The sequence below is a fragment of the Bremia lactucae genome, linkage group LG6 (genome assembly GCF_004359215.1).
Source record: "Bremia lactucae strain SF5 linkage group LG6, whole genome shotgun sequence".
NCBI lineage: Eukaryota > Oomycota > Peronosporomycetes > Peronosporales > Peronosporaceae > Bremia > Bremia lactucae.
Genome location: NC_090615.1, coordinates 3,299,358 through 3,320,567, shown reverse-complemented (window position 1 = coordinate 3,320,567; position 21,210 = coordinate 3,299,358). Strand labels below are relative to the sequence as shown.

The window sequence follows — 21,210 nt, the reverse complement described above, 5'->3', positions numbered from 1 at the left end:
GGATCAGAAAACGAAGAGTCGAAGGAATACGTGATGGTTCACCAACTCCGAAGCCCGCTAGGATCGACGAGGATGGCCTCATTGTGGAAGCTTTTCTCGCGTATACGGTGAGCGTTGGTGAGAATACCGACTTACTGACCACATATGCTCAAGCAAAAGGTAGCGTTGATGCCGCAAAGTGGCGTGAAGCAATGGACGCTGATATTCGGCCGCATAAACCGGAACAATATTTGACGCTTGAGCCACGGGCATGGTTGACCGCACCATTGAATGTCGATGGGTCTTTGCCAAAAAGCGTGACCAGAATGGTACTGTCGTTCGCTACAAGGCATGACTAATCGCGAAAGATTTTAAACAGAAGTATGGTGTCGACTTCTTTAAGACTTATTCTCCAGTCGCCAACCTGTTTTCTATCTAGATAATCCTCGCGGTATGTGCGAAATGCAATTAACAAATGGAGCAACTGAACGTTGACACAGCTTTTCTCAACAGTATGTTGATAGACAACGTCAATATGGAGGCTCCGCTTGGCATCGACAATGCTCAGGAATACGTGTGTCAGTTAAACAAGGCCATTTACGGATTTAAACAAGCATCAAGCGCCTGGAACAAGACAATACATCGTTTATTTGTCAAAATTTGTTTCGAGAGCTGTGGTTCGGATCAGTGTGTATATGTCAAGCAATATATGGCTTTATCTACGTTGGACTGAATGTCAATGATATGATAATTGCAGCAAAAACAAGCAACGAGGTCAACTAAGTGAAGGAAGTGCTCAATAACGCATTCAAAATGAAGAAATTGGGAAAAGTAAAATTCAATTCAAGCATGGAGATCGAACCCGACAAAACAGCTAAGACGCTCATGAACAAGCCGACTCGCTATATCGACGAGGTGATTGAAAGGTTCGGCCAACAAAGTGTTAATAGTGCCGACAATCCGTGCGTATCAGGGTTAAAGCTAGCGTCATCGCAGCCGTCTACGACGGAAGATGGACGTGCGGTCATGCGCTCGAAGCCATACCGTTCTTTGATTAGTTATTCTGTACATTATGACTTGTACCCGCCTAGACGTTGCGTACGTGGTCACTCAACTGTCACGCTTTCTGGAGAACCCCAGATTGCGGCATTGGAGCGCAGCAATTTGTGTGTCCACGAACAGGACTTGGAGAGCGAGGGACATCACGCGAGTAACGCGGATCCCTCAGCATTATCCGTTCGAAAAGGTCCAAGCGAGTCTTCAAGCGTTCATAACCCTGACGAGCCTTCGCTCGGACATCAAGGAGATCCGAGGCCAGTCGTGAGACTTGACTCTCGAGATCCGCAATACGTCGTTCAGCAGCGTTTAACGCATGCGACTGAACAGACGAAGGTAAGGCAGCCGCGAGTAGATGGGCGACATCGCCACTCCTATAGGGCGCCACCTGCACTGGTGGATGCGGGTGGGAATCAACGCTTCCTTGTTGGAAGGTTGCTTGCCCACCGCTCCGTGAGGCAAGGGTATCAGATCCTCGTCCAATGGAAAGGTTACCCGAAGAGTTTTGAATCTTGGGAACCGATCGATACCCTACGTATTAATGTGCCCGGCTTCGTGGCTGCCTATGAAAAGGAGCACCAGCTGAGGCCACTTTGCTAGACTCAAATGGACTAGCAGAAGTAGCATTGTGAGAAGAAACAGAGGGTACAGTACCGCCCATGATTTCTTTCACACGCAAGCGAGCGAAAATAATTCGCTGCGACCGCTGTTTCATCGCATCGGAATGCGGATGAATACGGCGCAGGAATACCGCCTCGTATTGGCCGGGCGTTTCATTTGAACGCAACACGACCGGGATCGGAAAAATACGCCTAAGCGATTTTCCCTGGGCCTCCATGATTGAAAGACGCCATAATAATCATGTGCGTCTACAAGAGCGCGCTCTAGGAGCGACGCTCTTGGCCCGTTTAAACGAGGGATTTAGATGGAGGGGTATATTTGGAATGCCACCCGTCACATAGCCACGTTTTAAACGACTGGCTTGTGACACCGACTGAGCACGTTCACGTGTCGTCGGCGGAGCTTTAGGCTTCGAATCCTCTATGTCAGAACCATTATATATTATGGTCTGAGCATAAGGCGTTGTGGTTATACCCAACGAAGAAGCGGCTGCGCCTTTATGGGCAGCGCTCTCATTAACCGTCGCTGCGCTATCCAGCGCATACGACGAGACAGCATTTGTAAATGTTGATTTCTCCATGTTGTGAGCCATGAGAAAAGTTTGGATGGGCCATAATGCGCCATAATCCTTCCTCATGAGCTCGTTGTCCGCATCACTACTATGAGGTGACGGCTACGGTGTCGACTCATTGTAGTCGACAATGAGCGACGGATCAACATCCTTACTGTTAAAGTGGGATGGATCCTTAAGCCTCGTTAACGCGACAGTCGCAGTGGCTGTCGGCGTTCCGACTAAGGCATTAGACGCGGCCGGCGTGTTAAAGCGGCGCGTGCGCTTAGTGCAAGGTTGAGTGGGCGTCTTCGTAGACGACCGACCAACGTGGCCCCTTTTCGGTGGCATCTTGAGCGCTGTGTATGGAAACACGTGCGCTAGAGTGATCGAGTGAACTAGCGGCGCGTAAAGCTGCTCGCAGTTCCTCTCTCCTCTTTGACGAATTTAAAAATGTAAAATTTGTTCTTAAAGAGGGGGATGGTGTAAAGGGCTAAAGTTGCCCTAATGTTACACAGTCCCCGTAAGTACACTTGGTGTACTTAAGAGGATGGTCAATTACTAAATAATAGTAATTAGACCCAGCACTCGGGTGTGGTGACCTAGCACTCGGGTGTGGTGCACATTTGTGACCAACCCTTGTGTATGTGATGCACATGGGTGCATTCACATTAGGAGGGATGACGCCCAGCGTCATCCGTGATGACGGCTAGCGTCATCCGTTACGCGAGGTATCTAGAAAGATACGCTCGCAATACATATAAAATGTTATCTAGAGAGATAACATTTTAATTGGTAAAAATAAGTATTTCTATTTAATTCTATTAAATATAAATCAGTCTGAAAACTACTTCCTACTTGGTAAGTGCGCACGAGGAGACGGATTACCGCTCCAGTGACGACACTTAACCAGAGTACTTAGTGTGTTGGGTGAGGTTGCTTACGCGCCCACCACAACTACCTCACTGCACGCAAGAGAAGCAGGTTTAACCGCTTCCTCGCTGTGCTAGGGTGTGTGTTTAATTAGAGCGTGGCCGTATTACGACGTGCCCGCCTACAGTATCCCACCAACACCATGAGTGACGATGCGCCAGAAATCTTGATGCTGATGAGTGGGATATATAAACGTCTGAATAGGCTCGAGGAAGTCGCAGACAAGCATCGTCCAAGAAAGGGAAGGGCGTGTATTGTACGGGGACACACCCATGACTCTGCCTGTGGACTCGAGTTTGTTTGTGTCGGCCCTAGGAAGGGGCGCAAGAATGCACATGGACAGTTTAAACGGATCTTCTGTCACGCCGGTGATTAATCGGCCTGAATATGGCCACCCAAATAATATATGTCATTTTTTAAGTTGCTCAAGGACCGGGAGCTCACGGTATGTTGCCCATAATGGCAGTTATTACAATTTGCCCGATCAACGTCCAANACTAAATAATAGTAATTAGACCCAACACTCGGGTGTGGTGCACATTTGTGACCAACCCTTGTGGATGTGATGCACATGGGTGCATTCACATTAGGAGGGATGACGCCCAGCGTCATCCATGATGACGGCTAGCGTCATCAGTTACGCGAGGTATCTATAAAGATACGCTCGCAATACATATTAAATGATATCTATAGAGATATCATTTTAATTGGTAAAAATAGGTATTTGTATTTAATTCTATTAAATATAAATCAGTCTGAAATTTACTACCTACTTGGTAAGTGCGCACGAGGAGACGGATTACCGCTCCCGTGACGTCACTTCACCAGAGTTCTTAGTGTGTTGGGTGAGGTCGCTTGCGCGCCCACCACAACTACCTCACTGCACGCAAGAGAAGCAGGTGCAAACCGCTTCCTCGCTGTGCTAGGGTGTGTGCTAAGTAGAGCGTGGCCGCATTGCGACGTGCCCGTCTACACTACAGCTGGAGCTTAGCTTTCTGCGTGTTACGATATATTTTTATTAGAATCGAGTAGGCCATCCGGCTTAACTGGCCGGGCTGCCAGCTATGGGCGAAACCCGGATCTTCCAGCGTTGCTAGTGCGATTAATTACCTACCCGAGATTTTGCACTGACCACTAACTAGACAATCTGTTGTCTCTTTTTTCTCATTGTACTTTGCTGTAGTGGAACGGACATTGTGGCAAATTTTATATTAAACATTAATACGTTAACAATATGTAAAGCCAAGTACAATACGGCTAAATTCGTTTCTTTTCCTATTTATTGTATTAATAAATATCACGGAGGTGGCGGCTCGAAGCTACATCGGGCTCCGATTACATGTAAATTATGGAAGCAATTAATGTATCCTATGCTTCCGGCTATCCACAGTCATGCCGAATGTAANGAGTGACGATGCGCCAGAAATCTTGATGCTGATGAGTGGGATATATAAACGTCTGAATAGGCTCGAGGAAGTCGCAGACAAGCATCGTCCAAGAAAGGGAAGGGCGTGTATTGTACGGGGACACACCCATGACTCTGCCTGTGGACTCGAGTTTGTTTGTGTCGGCCCTAGGAAGGGGCGCAAGAATGCACATGGACAGTTTAAACGGATCTTCTGTCACGCCGGTGATTAATCGGCCTGAATATGGCCACCCAAATAATATATGTCATTTTTTAAGTTGCTCAAGGACCGGGAGCTCACGGTATGTTGCCCATAATGGCAGTTATTACAATTTGCCCGATCAACGTCCAAGTTTGGATAGCATATGAATCCCAGGGTATTAATTAGATGCAAGGCAGAAGATAAACTCGGTATTCGGCCTTTTGATGGAGGCAAAATGTACGAAGGTCTCGGTTCTGTTTTCTTATGAAATTGAGTCGAAGATTCGAACGACAGATCTCTCTAGCTCAGTTGTCATGTGGTTTTGAATGTCCGGAGGATGTGAAAGTGGATCTGTTTGGACTGTATCTCTTTCAGCCGTCACCGACTCCAGAGATGACTCTGGATCACACGGCCTTCCCTCATCTCACTTGTATAGAGTGGTAAGCTCTCCACTTTTTCGCAGGGTGTCGGGAGAGGTCGTCATCAGGTCGCTGCTGAGCTCAGCGACGACAGACCGACAGCGACTGCCATCCACGAGTTTATGGACCGCGAGCTCGCTGATTCTCATCGGCGATTATTTTACCCCATCGGACTCGTTCCTTTAAGATCGAATCGTCTACCTCTTCTAGTGTAGGTAATGACCGCCTTCCCCTGAATCGATGGTTTCGAGAGGTCGAAATTGCGATCGACACGCGCTTGATCGAGTCCCCAAAAGCAAAGGTGAAATTCCTTCTTCCCGGTTAACCGGGAAAGCCAAGGAGTGGGCTCTCGAAAAAAATCGTTGTGGTAGAATGTGTGTTTCCGAACCTGACCGCTCTACAAAACGACTTTCGTCTCGCCTTTGAGCCGCCTCAAGCTACTTCCCGCGTGTTCGCTGAGTTCTTCGCGCTCCGACAAGGAAAGATGACGATGCGCGACTACGTCCAAAAGACAAGGCACCTGGCTTTGTGCATTGTCACGAAGCCCATTGACCTGGCATCCCAGGTCCACGTCTTCGTGTTTTGCATGCGGGAGGGTATGACGCGCTATTGCCTCACGCGAGAAGATTCATCTTCCATGAAGAAAGAATTTGCCCTCGCACTGCGCGAGGACTATATCGTGGCATCTTCTTATGCAAGCGCCATTCCGCTGGAGCACCGATCATCTAGACCAGAGGCAATGGAGATTGACATCGTCGAGACGTCGCGCGAGCGACGTCGTCCAACTCCTGCTCAACAGTCTGCAAGGAATGACCGTCGACTGACCTGCTTTCGTTGCCGAAAACAAGGCCACCGTGCCGCTGAATGCCACGCACCAGCCGCCGTCAATCATGCTGACATGGCTGATTACTTCGTCTCTGGCCGAGTTACATTGTCAGAAAAAACGACAGCGAGCAGTAGGTGCGGGGCGCCCTACAGGTTGGAACCTAAGTCCGGGTCCTCCAGTTGTAACCCTTCCAGCTCTAGCGTGCTTCACGCATTTTTAACTGCCACCACGTCGAATGGTGATTCGCGGCTGATCATCAAGAATCTTTATGTCACCGGTGCCGGCGACATTTGCACGCGCTTCTTGATTCAAAAGCGACCAATAACTTCTTTGGCGCATCGTGTATATCGTTATGACCGACGCGAGTTCCCGTCCGCGAGGGACCTGGCGAAATTGTGGTGAAATTGGCTAATGGGAAGCCTCGTCGTCTTCAACGACGAAACGACGAGAAGTGTCGCTGCCATACACTATCAATGGTTTAAGCAGCATGTTCCTCGCCAATTGGTGTACGCGTCCAATTCGCCTATTCCAAATTAAAGTTGGGGATAATTTCGCGAATACTTTGCGATTGTTCACGATAATAACCGTCCTTGATGTCGTATGTTACTTATATGTCAAGAAACTTGGACACTTCACCAAGGTCTTTCACCTCAAGCACACACATGTCTTGAAAAAATTGGTCCACTTCACTGACGCTTATTCCGGTAGCTAACAAGTCGTCCACGTAGGCTCTCACTAGAGTGGTCACCAGCCCGCCACCTTTCTTGTGTATACAACAGTCCGTATAACACTGGATAAATCCGGTCTTGAGTAGAGAAGCGTGTAGTAATTGTGCCAACAAGCATCCGGCCTGTTTCAGTCCATACAGACGATTGCGAAGTCTCAATACCATTTTGCTCTCACTTGTACCCAGACTACTCAAATCATGCGCATCAAATTCAATACCGTGTTGCACGTGGAGCAAAATTTCAAGGTCTTCTTCTTTTTTTGCTTTTACGTAAGCATTCGGTATATCGCCATGTCGAGCTGGTACTCTCCATACTCTCACAAGAGCTAGCACGACTTTTGCAGTACCACAGCGCTAAATCTTAGTGCGTAATCCACTCCGTTTGCCTGCTCGTTACCGCACGCGACAAGTCTCGCCTTAAATATATCGATAGTTACAATTTGCGTGTTTTTTGGTCTTGAAAACCCACTTTGAATGCAATAGCTTTTGAACAGGCGTACGAATTACCAGCTCCCATGTGCCATTTGCCTTCAGCGAATCGAAATCCGAGTGCATCGCATCGCGCCACTTCTCCGCCTCTGCAGACTGTGTCGCCTACCGATATGTAGTTGGATCTTCTACCACACCAACCATGGCCACCGGAACGTGTTTGCGCCCATATATCATGTAGTCATTCACCACACAGGTTTCTTCTCGCCTCCGTGTTTTGCATCATTACATTCGATTAATTTAGAGCAAAACACCCTGTTGCCGCGGTTCCCGCGCCTTGAATTCCTTTGTCCGATCGCCTGTAGCTCTTTTCGTTGCTCGACATCTTCTTTTTTCTTGATGACTTCCAAAGTTAAGTTTTCTTGACGTAGAGGCTTCTGTAAATGCCGATTTTCGTCAACTCCCATCATTTCAACATTCTTGGCATAATGCGCTATCATGACCAACTTCTCGTGGGGAAGATACATTTGAAACCCCTTAGTCTCATTGAGCTTTCCCACAATCACTCCAGCCTTAGCCCGAGGCTTCCATGTTTTTCTTCCCGGATCACGGTACACATTTCAAACGCCACTATATCAGAAATGCTGGGTTTCTGCCTTGTCAGTATCTCGAGCGGTGATACTTGATTTGAACTCGAGCTGCTTCGGCTGTGATTAAATACATACGCGGTGTACTGCACTGCATCACCCCAGAAATGCAACGGCAACCCACTTACGAACAACATGCATCGCGTCATATTTAGCACAGCTCTATGCATGCACTCAGCCTCCGTTCAATGCTTGGTTACTCGCCTCGCCTATTTGTCTTATGACCCCAGTCGGCTTGCAAAACATATCGACATTACGATATCCGCACCGCCATCCATCCTTAAGATGTGAACCTTAAAATCGGATAGCGCTCAAAAAGATAAAAAATGCTCAAACATTGAGCAGCGAGGTCTTTCATCCGCGCAACAAACACTAGGCAGTAGTTAGACGCGCGATCAACAAAGTTGATCATGTATCGCTTTCCATTTCCATCCACGAATAAACTAAACGTACGAGCTGGAGTCATCAGTCTTCGGTGGATGCTTTAGAACGTTCCGGTGTAGTTTCTGAAAAAAAAGTCTCGTACCTGTAGCACGGGCGAGCATCGGACGTAAATGTAGGATGCGTGCAATTCCTACGCGGCAGCTAGATCGTGTATGCACTGCCTTGGCGGTTTTATACACGAAACGGGCCGACGTACTTTGGCAGTAATTTAAACAGCTCACATACATTACTTCATGTAAGTGATATTTTCGGTACACAGTAGGACTCGATCTGTAATTTCAGATGAAATGACATTTTTCCCATTCGTGCCAACGTTTTAATTCTGTCGATCCACCGCATTAGCGATGAAATCCTGCACGGAACGAACCACTGCTTCTTACGCAAGCAGGAATCCACTTGATGACCAAGTTTTATTTGTTTTCAGTGCGCCGGGTGCGCACTGCAGAATATTCATCTCCTCTTCAGTAGAGAAGTGACGCTCTCACTGGTTTTGTCATTGTCGATACAGAGTATATAATTATCGTTTAAATCAATACGAGCAATAGCTCCTTGCTATTAATAAGTTTTGTCTTCTGCAATGTTGACTAGATCAACATGATATCCTTCGCATTGACTGTTGAGCCAATGTGTGATGAAGGTTGGTCTTTGCGCGAGCGAGTGCCTCAAAATTGAGCATGAACTAAACTTTAATTGGGTCTGTAAACGTGGACGGCGTAAGCCATTCACGAACGACGGTGTGTGCTATGTTGATGCATGCATCGAGTTGTCGATGACAAATTTTGCCATTGGCGAGACTTCACTGTTACAAGTAAACAAGTGGACATTTTCTCGCAGCATCTCTTCGAGGACATGATTTGTACGTTCTGTCTTACCATCTGTGAGGATGGTCAAATGTTGACATCTTCAAACGTGTCAAGTGAACGGAACACGATTTGCAGGAACTCCGCCGTGAACCGGGGATCTTGATTCGAAACCAATTTACGGGGTTACCCATGGAGTCGTAATATATATCGTATTATCGTGTCGGTAAAGGCACGAGCACAGCCTTCGGCTTTGACCGACCCTGAGACTACAACAAGATGGGCCATCTTGCTGTGTCGATCTACAAATGCAAGAATACCTTATTTCTGTGAGTATCCTCGGGATGTCCGAAGACAAATCTCATTGATAGGGACTGCCAACAATCTGGCGGAACAGGTAGAGGTTACAACGGAGCACGTGACGAAAGACAAGGTTTAACAAGTTGACAACCTCGCAAGCACGTGTCTACTTGCGCACAAACTCATTATAGCAAGGCTAGTAAATCTAGCGACTTACTGTGAGGTAAGTCTTATATCGTCCACGATGCCCGCTTATTGGTGCATCGTGACTGCCATACATTATGCGCAATCGCAATTTATCGTGAGTGGTAATAACGAAATGAGGTGGTTGCCGGTAATGACTGTATAATACAGTCTTGCATTTCGTGTTGTGTATCGATCTGATGAGGTTCAAATCTATACCGAGGTTCCTTCAAAGATTGTCTAAATGAATTTCTGAGGCGATCCATCACTTTCTTAAGGACTTGTCCTTTTCATAGGTACTTCTTACGTCATAAAGTAACGTTGACAACGGATTACTTGAAACTTTTGCAGCAACAGCAGCCGGATCAAATTAGGCTGGCGCGATAGCGCATCGGCGACGACGTTAAGTCGTCCTGGCTCATATTCTACGGAGAAGTGATTTTCAACGGAGAATAATAACCACCGCGCCTTTTTTGCGAGAGAAGTAGACTGTATACAGCCGTGCGTAAAGACGATGGAACGTATAACCAATGAACTATTTATCTCCTAAGATATAAATTAAAACTTAGCCTCTGTATTTTCATGGCAAGGAGTTCCTTGTGATGAACTGGATAATCACACTCATCTGTTTAAAGATGACGCGACTGATAGCAGACGACGCTCTGCGCCGTCTGTGTCATGTTGCATTAACGCACAGCCGATTGTTGCAAATTTGCTCGCGCTACAGACCGCATAAAATGATCTGTCTTGGTCTGCAATCGCCAAGATCGGCAATGGTATCAAGCTTTGCTTGATACCCTCAAAGGAACGCTGACAATCACCACTTTACATTTTTCTATTACAAAGACGAAATATGTACTGTTATTCGGCGTAATTGCAGGAGTACCTATGTAATAAGTACGCCGCTAAGCCGAGGAATTTTTGGAGTCCCTTTTGATGACTGGTACAGGCCAGTCGGTAATCGCCTTGATCTTATCAAAATCAGAGCGTACACCATGCTTTCCTACGATTCACCAAAGAATTGTATATAATTTGCAGCGAATATAAACTTGCGAATATAAACTTTGAGTCTGCGTTCAACTTATCATCACGCATAAGTGTAATAACTTTTCGTACGTCGCTACGATGTACTTCAGTGTTCGACTTTCCGTTCATGGCTCGGCAATGCTCGAAGATAACATCAAATAACTTGGTGCGAAATCTCGCATCAATTTTACCATTATCAACACATCTGTCAAAAGTTGTACGGGCATTACAAAGACACTTGGAAAGCTGGCTTGTGACTGTTTTCGCATAAAGATCTAGTAGAACCGGTCCATCAGATCCATGGACGAGAAGTTCATTACTTTCAATGACTTCGTAATGTATTGGTATGGGCGTTTGAGCCGGTACCGTTGCAACATTTAATTTGTCAACTGTATACACTATCCGCCAGCATACAGTTGACTTACGCAAACAGAAGGTCGGAGAGCTAAGTCCCCACACATGGCCCGCTGCTAAGCGATCGGCGAAAAACTTGTCAATTGCTAATACTTGTTTACGAGGCAGTGGTCATTGCTTCACGACACAGTATTTCAACCTGGTATCAGGTCAATGTCGTGTCGAATGCCTTAGCCTAGTTTGCTCATCGAGGACACTTTCGTCAATCGACGAATAGCTGACAACCCGTTCATTCCCAGAAAAATAATATTGCCGACCGAAAATCTCGTATACTCTTCATATGTGACAAGTACGCAGATCTTCTTGACTTTGCCATTTTGCAGATCACGCAAACTCCGTTCCGGTTCTAGCGTTGACAATTAATAATCTTTAAGGTTAACTTCGGAGGCGCTAGTCGACTAAGTATATAAGCGCATACACTTGATCCGTTGTTTATCAAGACGTTGAATGTTTCGGTTCTTTTTGGTGACCTATTTTCATAGGTTTCTGAGGACTTATTCCCTCACGATCGACTCTCCAATCGATCTAGGATTTCTCAATGTCTCTAAAAGACAGGTTTTTCTTGAAACATCTTAGTGGTCGACCTTCGACGCTGCCTGTGCTGTGCACAACCGTCGGTAGCTGACCTCACATTGTGGTGGGTTGTTACACTGAGGTTTTGTGCAGACGTACTAACGACCAAACTACAAGTGAGGCCATCGCACTCACTCGTAGATTATTCACACGCTTCTGGACGCTCCAAGACGTTCATCAGATGGCCATCTGGTGAACAGGAGACGGGCATCGTCACGGCTGCCAATCAATGTATGACTTGTACTTTGTAAGCCACATCTATCGCACGATGACATCATATTTCTTATCCAAATCCAATACAATGTAACTGTCATTGTACTGTTTACCCTTAAACTTATTGGATACCGACCACACCTTTCTTTACTTTTACAGATGCGCCTGTTGCACTACGCAGTGTCATCCTCGTTAGCGGTATATCACGCCTACGAACTTGAGCCAACGATTTTCTAGCACTTGCGTTGAATGTAATTTCTCGACGCCCCACAATCGACTATGGAATTGAGTGGCAATTTATTTGCCACTTGGTTTGCAAGAACTCATTACCAGGAGCAGTAGCATTCAATGTTTGTGACCCGATCATTTTTACGGTCCGCCTCGCCGTTGCGATTTCACAACCGCGTCGGGTCCGCATCCTCCGCTATTCTTAGCGGAAGGCCGATCATTCGCTCAGTGGTATAGACACTGGGCGTGGGGCACTACAATCACAAGCATAGTGTCCTGTCTTTTGACAGCAATTGCATCTTTGTAATCGTTTATAACTTGAAAAGCGAGGTTTCTTGCTCTCAACATAACAGAGGTCCATTTGGTTCCGATCTCCGACCTTGTGTCGTCTCGATGGACAATAGGAACCAGAGTGAATGGCCGCTATAGAAATATCTCGACCTAGCGCCTCCAAATCGAGTCGAGGCGGAACAGGTGTTGACGGGACCATCCGCACCAACTGTAACGGGGTGTATCGTTACATTAAATTAACACTTAAAGGTTGTTAATTAATATGTTATCTAAAAGGTAGATAGTATTTGGAGGATATTACTTTATATAGTAATGTTCAGAATTCTTATCCATAAATAGGTATAGACCATTATATCTATTTATTCCGCAGACTAATCAGCTGTAGATGTAAACAAAAGAGAGTTACAGATAAGATAAGACAAGAATTCAATTGCATGTTTAGTATTAGTTTATAATTAAGTTAGAGCTAACAGATAGAAAGAAGAGATACTTAATTATACTAATACAGTTTTCATTTTACCCTCTTTAAGCTAGTTGCCTTAAAGAGAAGTCTTCCTCTGCACGTACTAGTATACGTGAAATAACGTAAGGCACCACTCGCAACTGAAGCAGAGCGAAGGGGACTTGTACTGAAGCAGTACAAGTCGTAGTGCCCCATTACACCAACACTACATATCCTGTATGTTGGGCGTGAATGTCACGCTTCCCCTGCTTCAAATCCAGCGGCTCTGCTCGAGTCCTGAATTCGGCAATAGGCGGCTCAAACGTTTGTCTTAGCCGGGTCTTTAAAAAAACTCATACGACCCAAACACAAATGGGCCTTAATAGACCTGTCGCATTACCGCTACAAATATTACAGTGTATGGTTATATTGGAGGTGTTTAGTGAAAGTTTTAAAAGATAATAATTTATTTTTCTTTATCATTCCTTTTACAGGTAAAAATCTTTTATGAAACGGAACACCGTTACACATCGGTGGTATACATAGCAGTGGTCATTTAAGTTATCTTTCTTGAAAAATCTGGATAAAATTTGAATTATATACAAAAGAAAAAAATCTAGCGTTGATTCGATTCTAAATTGGAGTCCTCCAATCTTTGCACCGATTAAACGTACTAACTTTCCAAAGGTAAATTTATGTCAAATGAGCATTTTTGAGACCAAAATATTAATTTCCACATTTTCATGAAATGAAAAAAAGCAGTTCCAGACGTCGACAATCAATTTACGCATCATGGACCTCACGGCTGAAGATGACGACCTGCTGAGCTATTTCTTGTCGGCCGATGTGGTAGCTCAGCAGATGCCGCAAATGCAATTGGATGTATCTAATTCTTCGACTAGCGCAACTGAGCAGTTTACACTTGGCCGAACTGTCCCTTTAGCAATTGAACAAACGTTTGGAAGCCAGCTGTCGTCGGATGCAATGCCCGCAGCGAGCTCCTCGACCACGTCTACATTTCATCATTCGCAAAAAGAATATACTGAGAGGTTTGTGACACAGCCAGTTCTTATCGATGACGACACGTCTTCTAATACAGGGACGTTGGACTCGGATGAAAAGCGCCAGCGACGCCTGGCCAGGAATCGCGAGTCGGCGCGCCAGAGTCGTCGCCGTAAGAAGCAGTACTTAGAGTTGCTTGAGGAAAAAGTATGGAATACGGTGCATAGGTATTGATGGATTAGGCTTCTATATATTGACGAATATACTGTTGCGATGTAGGTATCTCAACTTACGGAAAGCATTGACGCGACGCGCGCGGCACATTTGGAACATGCAGATGAGGCGCTTGATCAAGTGCGCTCAAATATCTTAAAAGGTCTTGTGGAAGACAGTAAGAATGGCCCTTCTGAGGAGGTATTTGGTGCTTTGAAGCCTGAAGTGATGACGCTGGCATTGACTTACTAGCTTTCGCTTGCAGCTAATTCAAAATAAAATACGACAGGGTATTGCGCTGATTCAGGAGCGGTTTGGGCCAAACAGCGTTGTATGTTGTCGATTGTATTCGATGTGCTTTTATAAATTACACTAGCTAACATGCTTGCTAATATTCGATAGGAACGGACAGCGGTGAAAGAATATAATTTTCGGCAGCTTGATAATTTGTTACTACCTCCATACTGCCGATTCCTGCTGTGGCTTAGTATCCAGGATGAGTCTTTTTTTGAGGAACTAAACGGAATGGGATCAAAGAATGCTAGTGAAGTACCTGAGAAAAAGAAACTTCCTCATGTGGTAAAGAAAGACGCTTTATGGTCGACTTTGACGAGTGATCTAGCCCTTACTTATGAGCAGGAAGAGAAGTTAAAGTTGCTGTACAAGTGAGTTTGTAGACATTGATCACCGTTTTTCTTGTGGATGCTGATGCTTGTGCTTGTTTAGATCAGGCGACTCCAAGAGTAGCAAGTCCGAACGCCGGCGAGTTGCAATGGCTGTGGTAAATTATTTGTCGAATATGAATAAGATTGAAAGCAGCCTCACCTAATTGTGCTGTATATTGCTGTAAACAGACTTATTTAAGCAAACTAGAGAAGAGTCTCGAGCAGCGCTCGGAGGCGGTCCAACGACAGTCAGCAACGTTACACTCCATTTTGACGCCGGAACAATCACTCACATATCTGCGATGGGTTGATGCCAACCAAGACCGACTGCCTAAATTTGTGGAGACGACGCTGTCTGCGTCGAGTTGCGGGGTTTCTGACGCGGTGCGCGCAATCTTGAAGAAGAACGACCGAGACTTAACGGTAGAAGACGTGACTACATTGCTTGAGGAGCTGTAAATTGCCATTCTTCCGTGCATTTCGCCATATTTTGGCCTTACAAATCGCTGCCTTAGACGCACGCAGTTTGACGTGCGTCTATAATCAAGTGATGAATGTTATACGTATACTTGAAGCACTATTTGCAAAGAATATATATTTCTCATGTTTCTCAAAAAGCCTGGATCCAAATTCTCTACATTTTGTCATGGTATGCGATGCCTGCGGTATTCAAAAGTGTGGCTTTTTACTTTTGAAGCAAGGGAGCTAGCTCGCTTTTGGCGTGCAGCAGCATAATGTCGTCACATCCGCCAATATGCTTGCCGTTAATAAAAACGTTAGGCACCGTCCGCTGGCCAGTAATTTCCAGCAGTATTGACTGAATTTGGGTGCCATCATCGCGCGTGTCTAGCTCGATGACCTGGTGATTGACCTTAAGCCCCTCCAGTGTATTTTTGACGCGCGCGCAGAATGGACATTGGGTCTTGGAAAATACGAGCGCTTTCTCTTTAGCAATGGCATCCTACGCATCCACATGTGACAACTAACACAGGCACGACCGAATAGCAATATTTCACATAAAGTACGCACTTCGATGGAGGCCTTGGTCGCTTGAAGGTGAAGGGCACGAGATCGAGGAGAGAGGAGCGTGGAGCGGGAGAAAACAGACAAGGCACGACGTCTTAACATGTTTTTAAATGAAACAAAGACTATTTCGATCGGAATTTCTATAATTGCAACACTAATGACAAAAGACGAAGGTGCACTGGCAGAGCTAATAGATCGTCTCCAGGAGACTGGAAAGACGCGGTATATTGGCAGTGATAAAAAAATCGATTTTTTACGGTCTATCGGTATTCAGTATATTCTAGTTCTTCTGATAGTGACGATGTTTACCGCCACGGCGCGGGTTGTACAAATCGCGGCTGAGGAGTATTGAAGCTGCAAGAGAGCAAAAAGCAGCAATAAATTTGCAATAGTGTTATATCATCTAATAGAGTCTATGGACGCTTAGTTGACATCAAAAAGCGTCACAATAAGCTTCTCAAACGTGCTGTCCAACCCCACTGTCTTTACAGCGAAGGGAATATTAATATGGGAAAATGCGGGTGAATTGAAAAGTCAAAATCCATCTGATTCTCGGATGTAGTCATCTTCCTCATGCATCCAGAGCGCTGGGCGAGCCGAACACAATTGGAGATACAGACCTTCAAAAGTGATGGAAGCTCTAAGCCGCGAACAACCCACTCGCCGTCGGTGGTGGCGATAGTGTTTACCCCTTCTTCGTCGTTCAGCAATGCCTCAGCGTGTACGCGAGCAGACTTGAAGCACTCTTCTGACGACTTGTATATAAGATCGATTTCGTAGAGAGAAAAGTTGCTATTCTGACTGTAATCCTCGAACGTAAGCGCAGCGGGGTAATGAACCTTCTGAAAGGCAGCAAAACGATGCTGAAAGCGAAGCGCAAGTGTACTGTAAATGGGCACTTTTACTTGCACGAGACCCTCACGCTCCAGAGCGTGAAACACCTGGAAGTATCCACGCATTAGGCTGCGTAATAGCTCTGTGTATTTGATTTCACGGAGGAACCGTGCCTTTATGGGGTCAACAAGGTCACGCGGAGGCCCCAACGCTTTGGGTGTGTGATTCGCATAACTTTTTTTGCTCTTAGCCTTTGACTTCTTCGTAGCCTTTCCTGACACATGTGTCTGCTTTATCACTAAGGGTTCATGGAGACGTGCAGCTGGCATAATTTCCATCATCTTCTCAACAAGAGCCCACGTGCCGTCTAGATTTTGAAGACGTGTGCCTTCTAAGTAATCAAGATACCTGTAAAGAGAAGCAAATTAATAATGTATTCGTCAAAACGATACAGCTATCATGTGTAAATCAAGCATCACCAGTAAATTATTCCAAGCTCCGATAAAGCGTACAGTTCCAGCTCAAGACCCAGCACCACGTAATGGAGCATTAGTTGCACTGCTTCCTCGAGAGACCAGGATGTAAAGTAACGCGGGTGAGCGGCTCGCTAGTCAAACAGCATTTATTATAATGTCAGCAGAAATAGTGGACCAACCTAATCAACCAAGCTTGTTGTATACCGGGATATTCATCTCAGTCGTAAACCTTTCATCTACTGCAGTTGCCTCCGCTTGAAGAATACTCCACTCGTTTAATAAACATTCAATTCGCGGACGTTGTCGCGATCTATTGTGTAAATATACCTTCAGCGATTCATATACAGTTTCAATGCACCGAGACGAGTAAAGCACGCCCTCCTGTGTTGATAGCAGCACCGACGGCACTCCATTCATTACCATGGAAGCTGTCATCCAATCCATGAAGTTGTATTTACCGTAAATTTTACTGTCAGCATACAGAAAGAGCTAGATCAAAAAATGGTAGCAACAAGCGTGTCTAATGTTACCAATAAAATACCAGATCCATTTGAAAACGCGCTTACCAGTACGTAAGAACGGGCAACGATTGTGGGCAGCTGTCGAGAAAATTGAGTAAGAAAGATGCGCAGATCTTCAATGCATCTCCAGTTAGGCGGAGAGCAACCGACTACCATTTCCGATAATATCTTTTTCATCAGCTCCAGAGCTTCATCAATGGATGGCACCTTTACGTCACGCGGGGGCGAACCGGACAGAAGTAGGCGACTAATGCCTGGGTCAAATCCAATAGGTTTTCCACCCAAACACTCCGGATCAAGCTCAATTCGCTCTGTAGCTATTTCTTGGATCAGCTTGATAGCAGCTTCAAAGCCATTTCTAGCATGTTGCAAATCTAATGCACCCTCAGCCAACCCGATACCAGCATACGTAGTAAGCAGCTCTCTTCGAAGCTGAATGCGGCGTATCAAAGCTTCGCAGAGCATAGCACCGATTCGAGCATTTTGGTGCAGCATCTCATAGCCAGAAGCACTGATGCTTTTGCTATTGCTGTTGGATGCTGTGTTTACCTTTTTTGTCTGCTTTTTTTTTAATGTCTTTTTGGAAAACAGATTCTTGTGTTGCACAAGTAGTCCTTCTAATCGTTCAAGAGTCACCTGCAGTAATGTATCAATCGCTTGCTCGGAAAGGGGTGCCAAAACTCCGAGATCAAAACCTTTTCCCGGTGAAAAGTCTTCTTCTTCATAAATATCAGCACGCAAAGCAGCATCTCGCACAAGGTCTGCAGTCTTTAGCAAAGCTAGAATTGCCGCACACATGACAAGAAGGAGAGAGTCTTTAGCCGATTTGCCTACATGTTTCGTCAAAACTAGTCGAATATCCGCATCTGGCTTCACCAGATTTTCCAATGGAGTCACAAGCTGCGCACACAGAGCATTTAGGGAGTCTCGGTGCGTGTACACACTCGTCAATAACGACTGCGCCAGCGGCAAACCATCTAACCACCCCATCTCGCAGCAAAAAAGCGCATCTAATGTAGCCAACACGTCACGAGCTGACGAAAACTCGAGCTGCAACGAACAATTTTCCAATCGAGCTGAGATGGACTGCATCGGCGCACCATTCACCAGCATTCCTGAGTCCATTTTTGGGTCCATTAGCTCAAGCGCCGACATGGATTCAAAAAGGTTGAAGTCGTCCTCATGTGCAAGTTGCCCCACCTTGAACTCATTGGCTGCTGTGCTCATTACCTGTCACAAGACCTTAGGATCAGAAAAAATGACGTATTGTGTTCTTAAAATTTCTCACTTGAGTCACATCACGCCATTTGGACTTGAAAAAGTTTGACTGAAGCTCTACCCCATCACTACGGCCAGAATAGCAGCATACAAACGGTGACATGAGCAGACGGATTAGATCTCTTCAATTTACATGAGAATTGGACCAAAGTTTAAGCATTAATAACAAAGAGCTTCGCAAACTCTGTCAATCTGTCGTCGCACCTCATTGTAGCTGTCTCGATCCTACACCTCAGCTTTCGCCACTACTGGTCCCAAAATTGGTTGTGGGCCAGATGACGCTTTACACATTCCGTACATAATTAATTTGTATTTCTTATTTGACGAAAAACTGCAAAAAGGAGAATGCTCACTTAGTTAATATAATATGCTAGTGAGGACCTGCATAAAGCTTCATTGGCCTTCATCTCGCTGCTACAAGTCGATGCAAATCAATGCGCCTTGTATCGACAATGTCTCGCTTCAAGTCTCGACCATCACATTCGCCTCGCACGGTGATTAACTCAAATTTTTATCTATCTACCTTCATCGCCTTCGTCGTCATTTCTTTCTTCTTTCTTTTGATGAGCCGCCTTCTCCGAGCTTTCCCTTCCCCGCTGAAAAGACCAACATATCCGCAAGTGACGCTTAGTTTGCGTTAACCGTCTTGCTTTGTCCGCTTCTTTACCCGCGTCGATGACATGTCGGTATTCGGGTCGGCTGCCCCCTTCCGTCTAGCTCCTGTCAGCGTCCGTCGCTACCGAAGGCAACACACATAATTACAGCTTCTGTTAAAGTTAAGAAAGAACAGAGATAGATAGATACATAAGTCGAGCCACCTCATTGACCGACACGTCCTCAATGATAATTATACACATTACAATATACAGCGCATAGCCACATCTCCCATGTCATGATGATCTCGAGCAAAGCCCCATATAAGCACCGCACTGCCGATGCGGGGTTGCCCGGGAGACTTATCAACATGGTCATTCCAACTTATCTGCCACCGAAGGGCAGATACATAAGGAATAGAGATGCAATTGTACAAACATGCAAGGGTGTCTATTCGTGGTTTCAATAGTCAAGGTTTGCTTACCAGCTGTTGTGTCTTCTCTTCATCCTCCACCTCCTTGGCGAGGATTGATAAGCGCCGACGATTTTCTAAATTGTTGAAAATCCTGTAGCCGAAGACTCGCGGCACGTATAGCAGCGTGGACGGAGCCGGCTCCAACTCTTTATAGGTCAGAAAAAAGAGATGCGGGAATGTCGTACCGAAATATGCTCCATCAACTTTACAGAAACATAGTAAGCTGTTGTTCACTTGGTATAACAAAAAGGAAGCTGCGCTTACTTGGAGGGGTCTGATACTCGCTGGTAGGAGTGTATAAATCTCGGCACTTAGGGCAGTATACTTTCATCTCTGACTTTTTCCACTCGTCGTGCAGCCCTGCCTGCTCGCATCATCCCTTTAAGTGAGTTCATTTTAGCATAATGCTATTGAGTTACGACGTACTGGCACAACAGGCTGCCCGTCACACAGTGCCCTCGGGCACACCCCAAAGTCACCTTCACGATATTTTTTCATCTAACCAACACACATCAGTTTACCGACACTCAATTTTATTGTCGGTACCTTACCATGGCATCAAGTCCGTGAGCCGTTATTATATATCTGGCGTGAATTAGTCCGTAGAGCTCGGCTGCGTATGCGGGCACTTCGTCGTCGTATGGAATATCTTCGATCAGTCAATATAATCCACAAAGTAAGTCGAGAAGTTGTAAAGAAACTTAGATTTAGCATTTCTACCAGTCATGTCGAGAATAATATTAAGCGCATCCTGGTAGTTGGGCACCATGGCGCGCAGGCCGTACAAATTGAACGAGTCTTCGATGTAATTCTGTGCCACCTCGCAGAAAGGCTCATTGCCCGACAAGCTGCAAAACCATTGAACCCACTTTTCGTCCTCCTCTTCGTAGTCAGACATGTTTATAAAATGCTATTTCCGTGCTAGCTATGCCTTCCTTCCGGACCACCGAGGCTTAACTTTGGTCCGCTGGGGGGCCCCTTTCTAAACCGATTATCAAAAAAGATAGCGCACTTAAGAAACAGCGGAAAAGGTAGCAGCTATAAATTTTGGGCTACTATGAGTGCTCCGTGACTATATCACATGATGCACTAAAGCTTGCTTATCTCGAAGGTGGGTGCATGCACCCACCTTCGCACAAAGCTATTTGCCATTCGTTAGCTCATTAGGCGTCTTGTGCTAATAATAGACACTTACTTGGGAACGTATCACATAAATTGTAATGGGCTTAAGTTGCCCTATGTGACACAATTCCCGTTAATTACACTTTGTGCACTTAAGGGGATGGTCAATTACTTCAGTGATGTAATTGTACGTACCACTTGGATGTGGTTCACATTGTGAACCCACCCTTGTGTATGTGATGTCCCTGAGGGCATTCACATTAGCGGGGATGACGGTAAGCGTCATCCGTTAGGCG

At 45.7% G+C, this 21,210-nt stretch overlaps 2 protein-coding genes across 2 annotated transcripts; one reads left to right on the top strand and one right to left on the bottom strand.

Annotated features, from left to right (window-relative positions):
* Positions 1–13,500: 13,500 nt before the first annotated feature.
* Positions 13,501–15,800, top strand: CCR75_000130 (uncharacterized protein; the record flags this gene model as incomplete). Its single annotated transcript, XM_067958238.1, has 7 exons — positions 13,501–13,917; positions 13,990–14,124; positions 14,189–14,254; positions 14,326–14,588; positions 14,650–14,704; positions 14,778–15,549; positions 15,618–15,800. The coding sequence occupies 6 exons, from the start codon at positions 13,501–13,503 to the stop codon at positions 15,045–15,047; spliced, it is 1,206 nt and encodes a 401-aa protein (XP_067818304.1). The 3' UTR covers positions 15,048–15,549; positions 15,618–15,800.
* On the bottom strand, positions 15,274–20,875 carry CCR75_000131 (uncharacterized protein; the record flags this gene model as incomplete). The annotated part of the gene is made up of 14 exons (XM_067958239.1): positions 20,513–20,875; positions 20,344–20,441; positions 20,219–20,290; positions 20,057–20,156; positions 19,542–19,995; positions 19,013–19,459; positions 18,734–18,791; positions 17,491–18,675; positions 17,129–17,413; positions 16,961–17,055; positions 16,104–16,856; positions 15,924–15,968; positions 15,618–15,708; positions 15,274–15,549 (listed from the first exon to the last, which is right to left on the bottom strand). The coding sequence occupies exons 6-14, from the start codon at positions 19,021–19,023 to the stop codon at positions 15,274–15,276; spliced, it is 2,799 nt and encodes a 932-aa protein (XP_067818303.1). The 5' UTR covers positions 19,024–19,459; positions 19,542–19,995; positions 20,057–20,156; positions 20,219–20,290; positions 20,344–20,441; positions 20,513–20,875.
* Between the last annotated feature and the right edge of the window lie 335 nt (positions 20,876–21,210).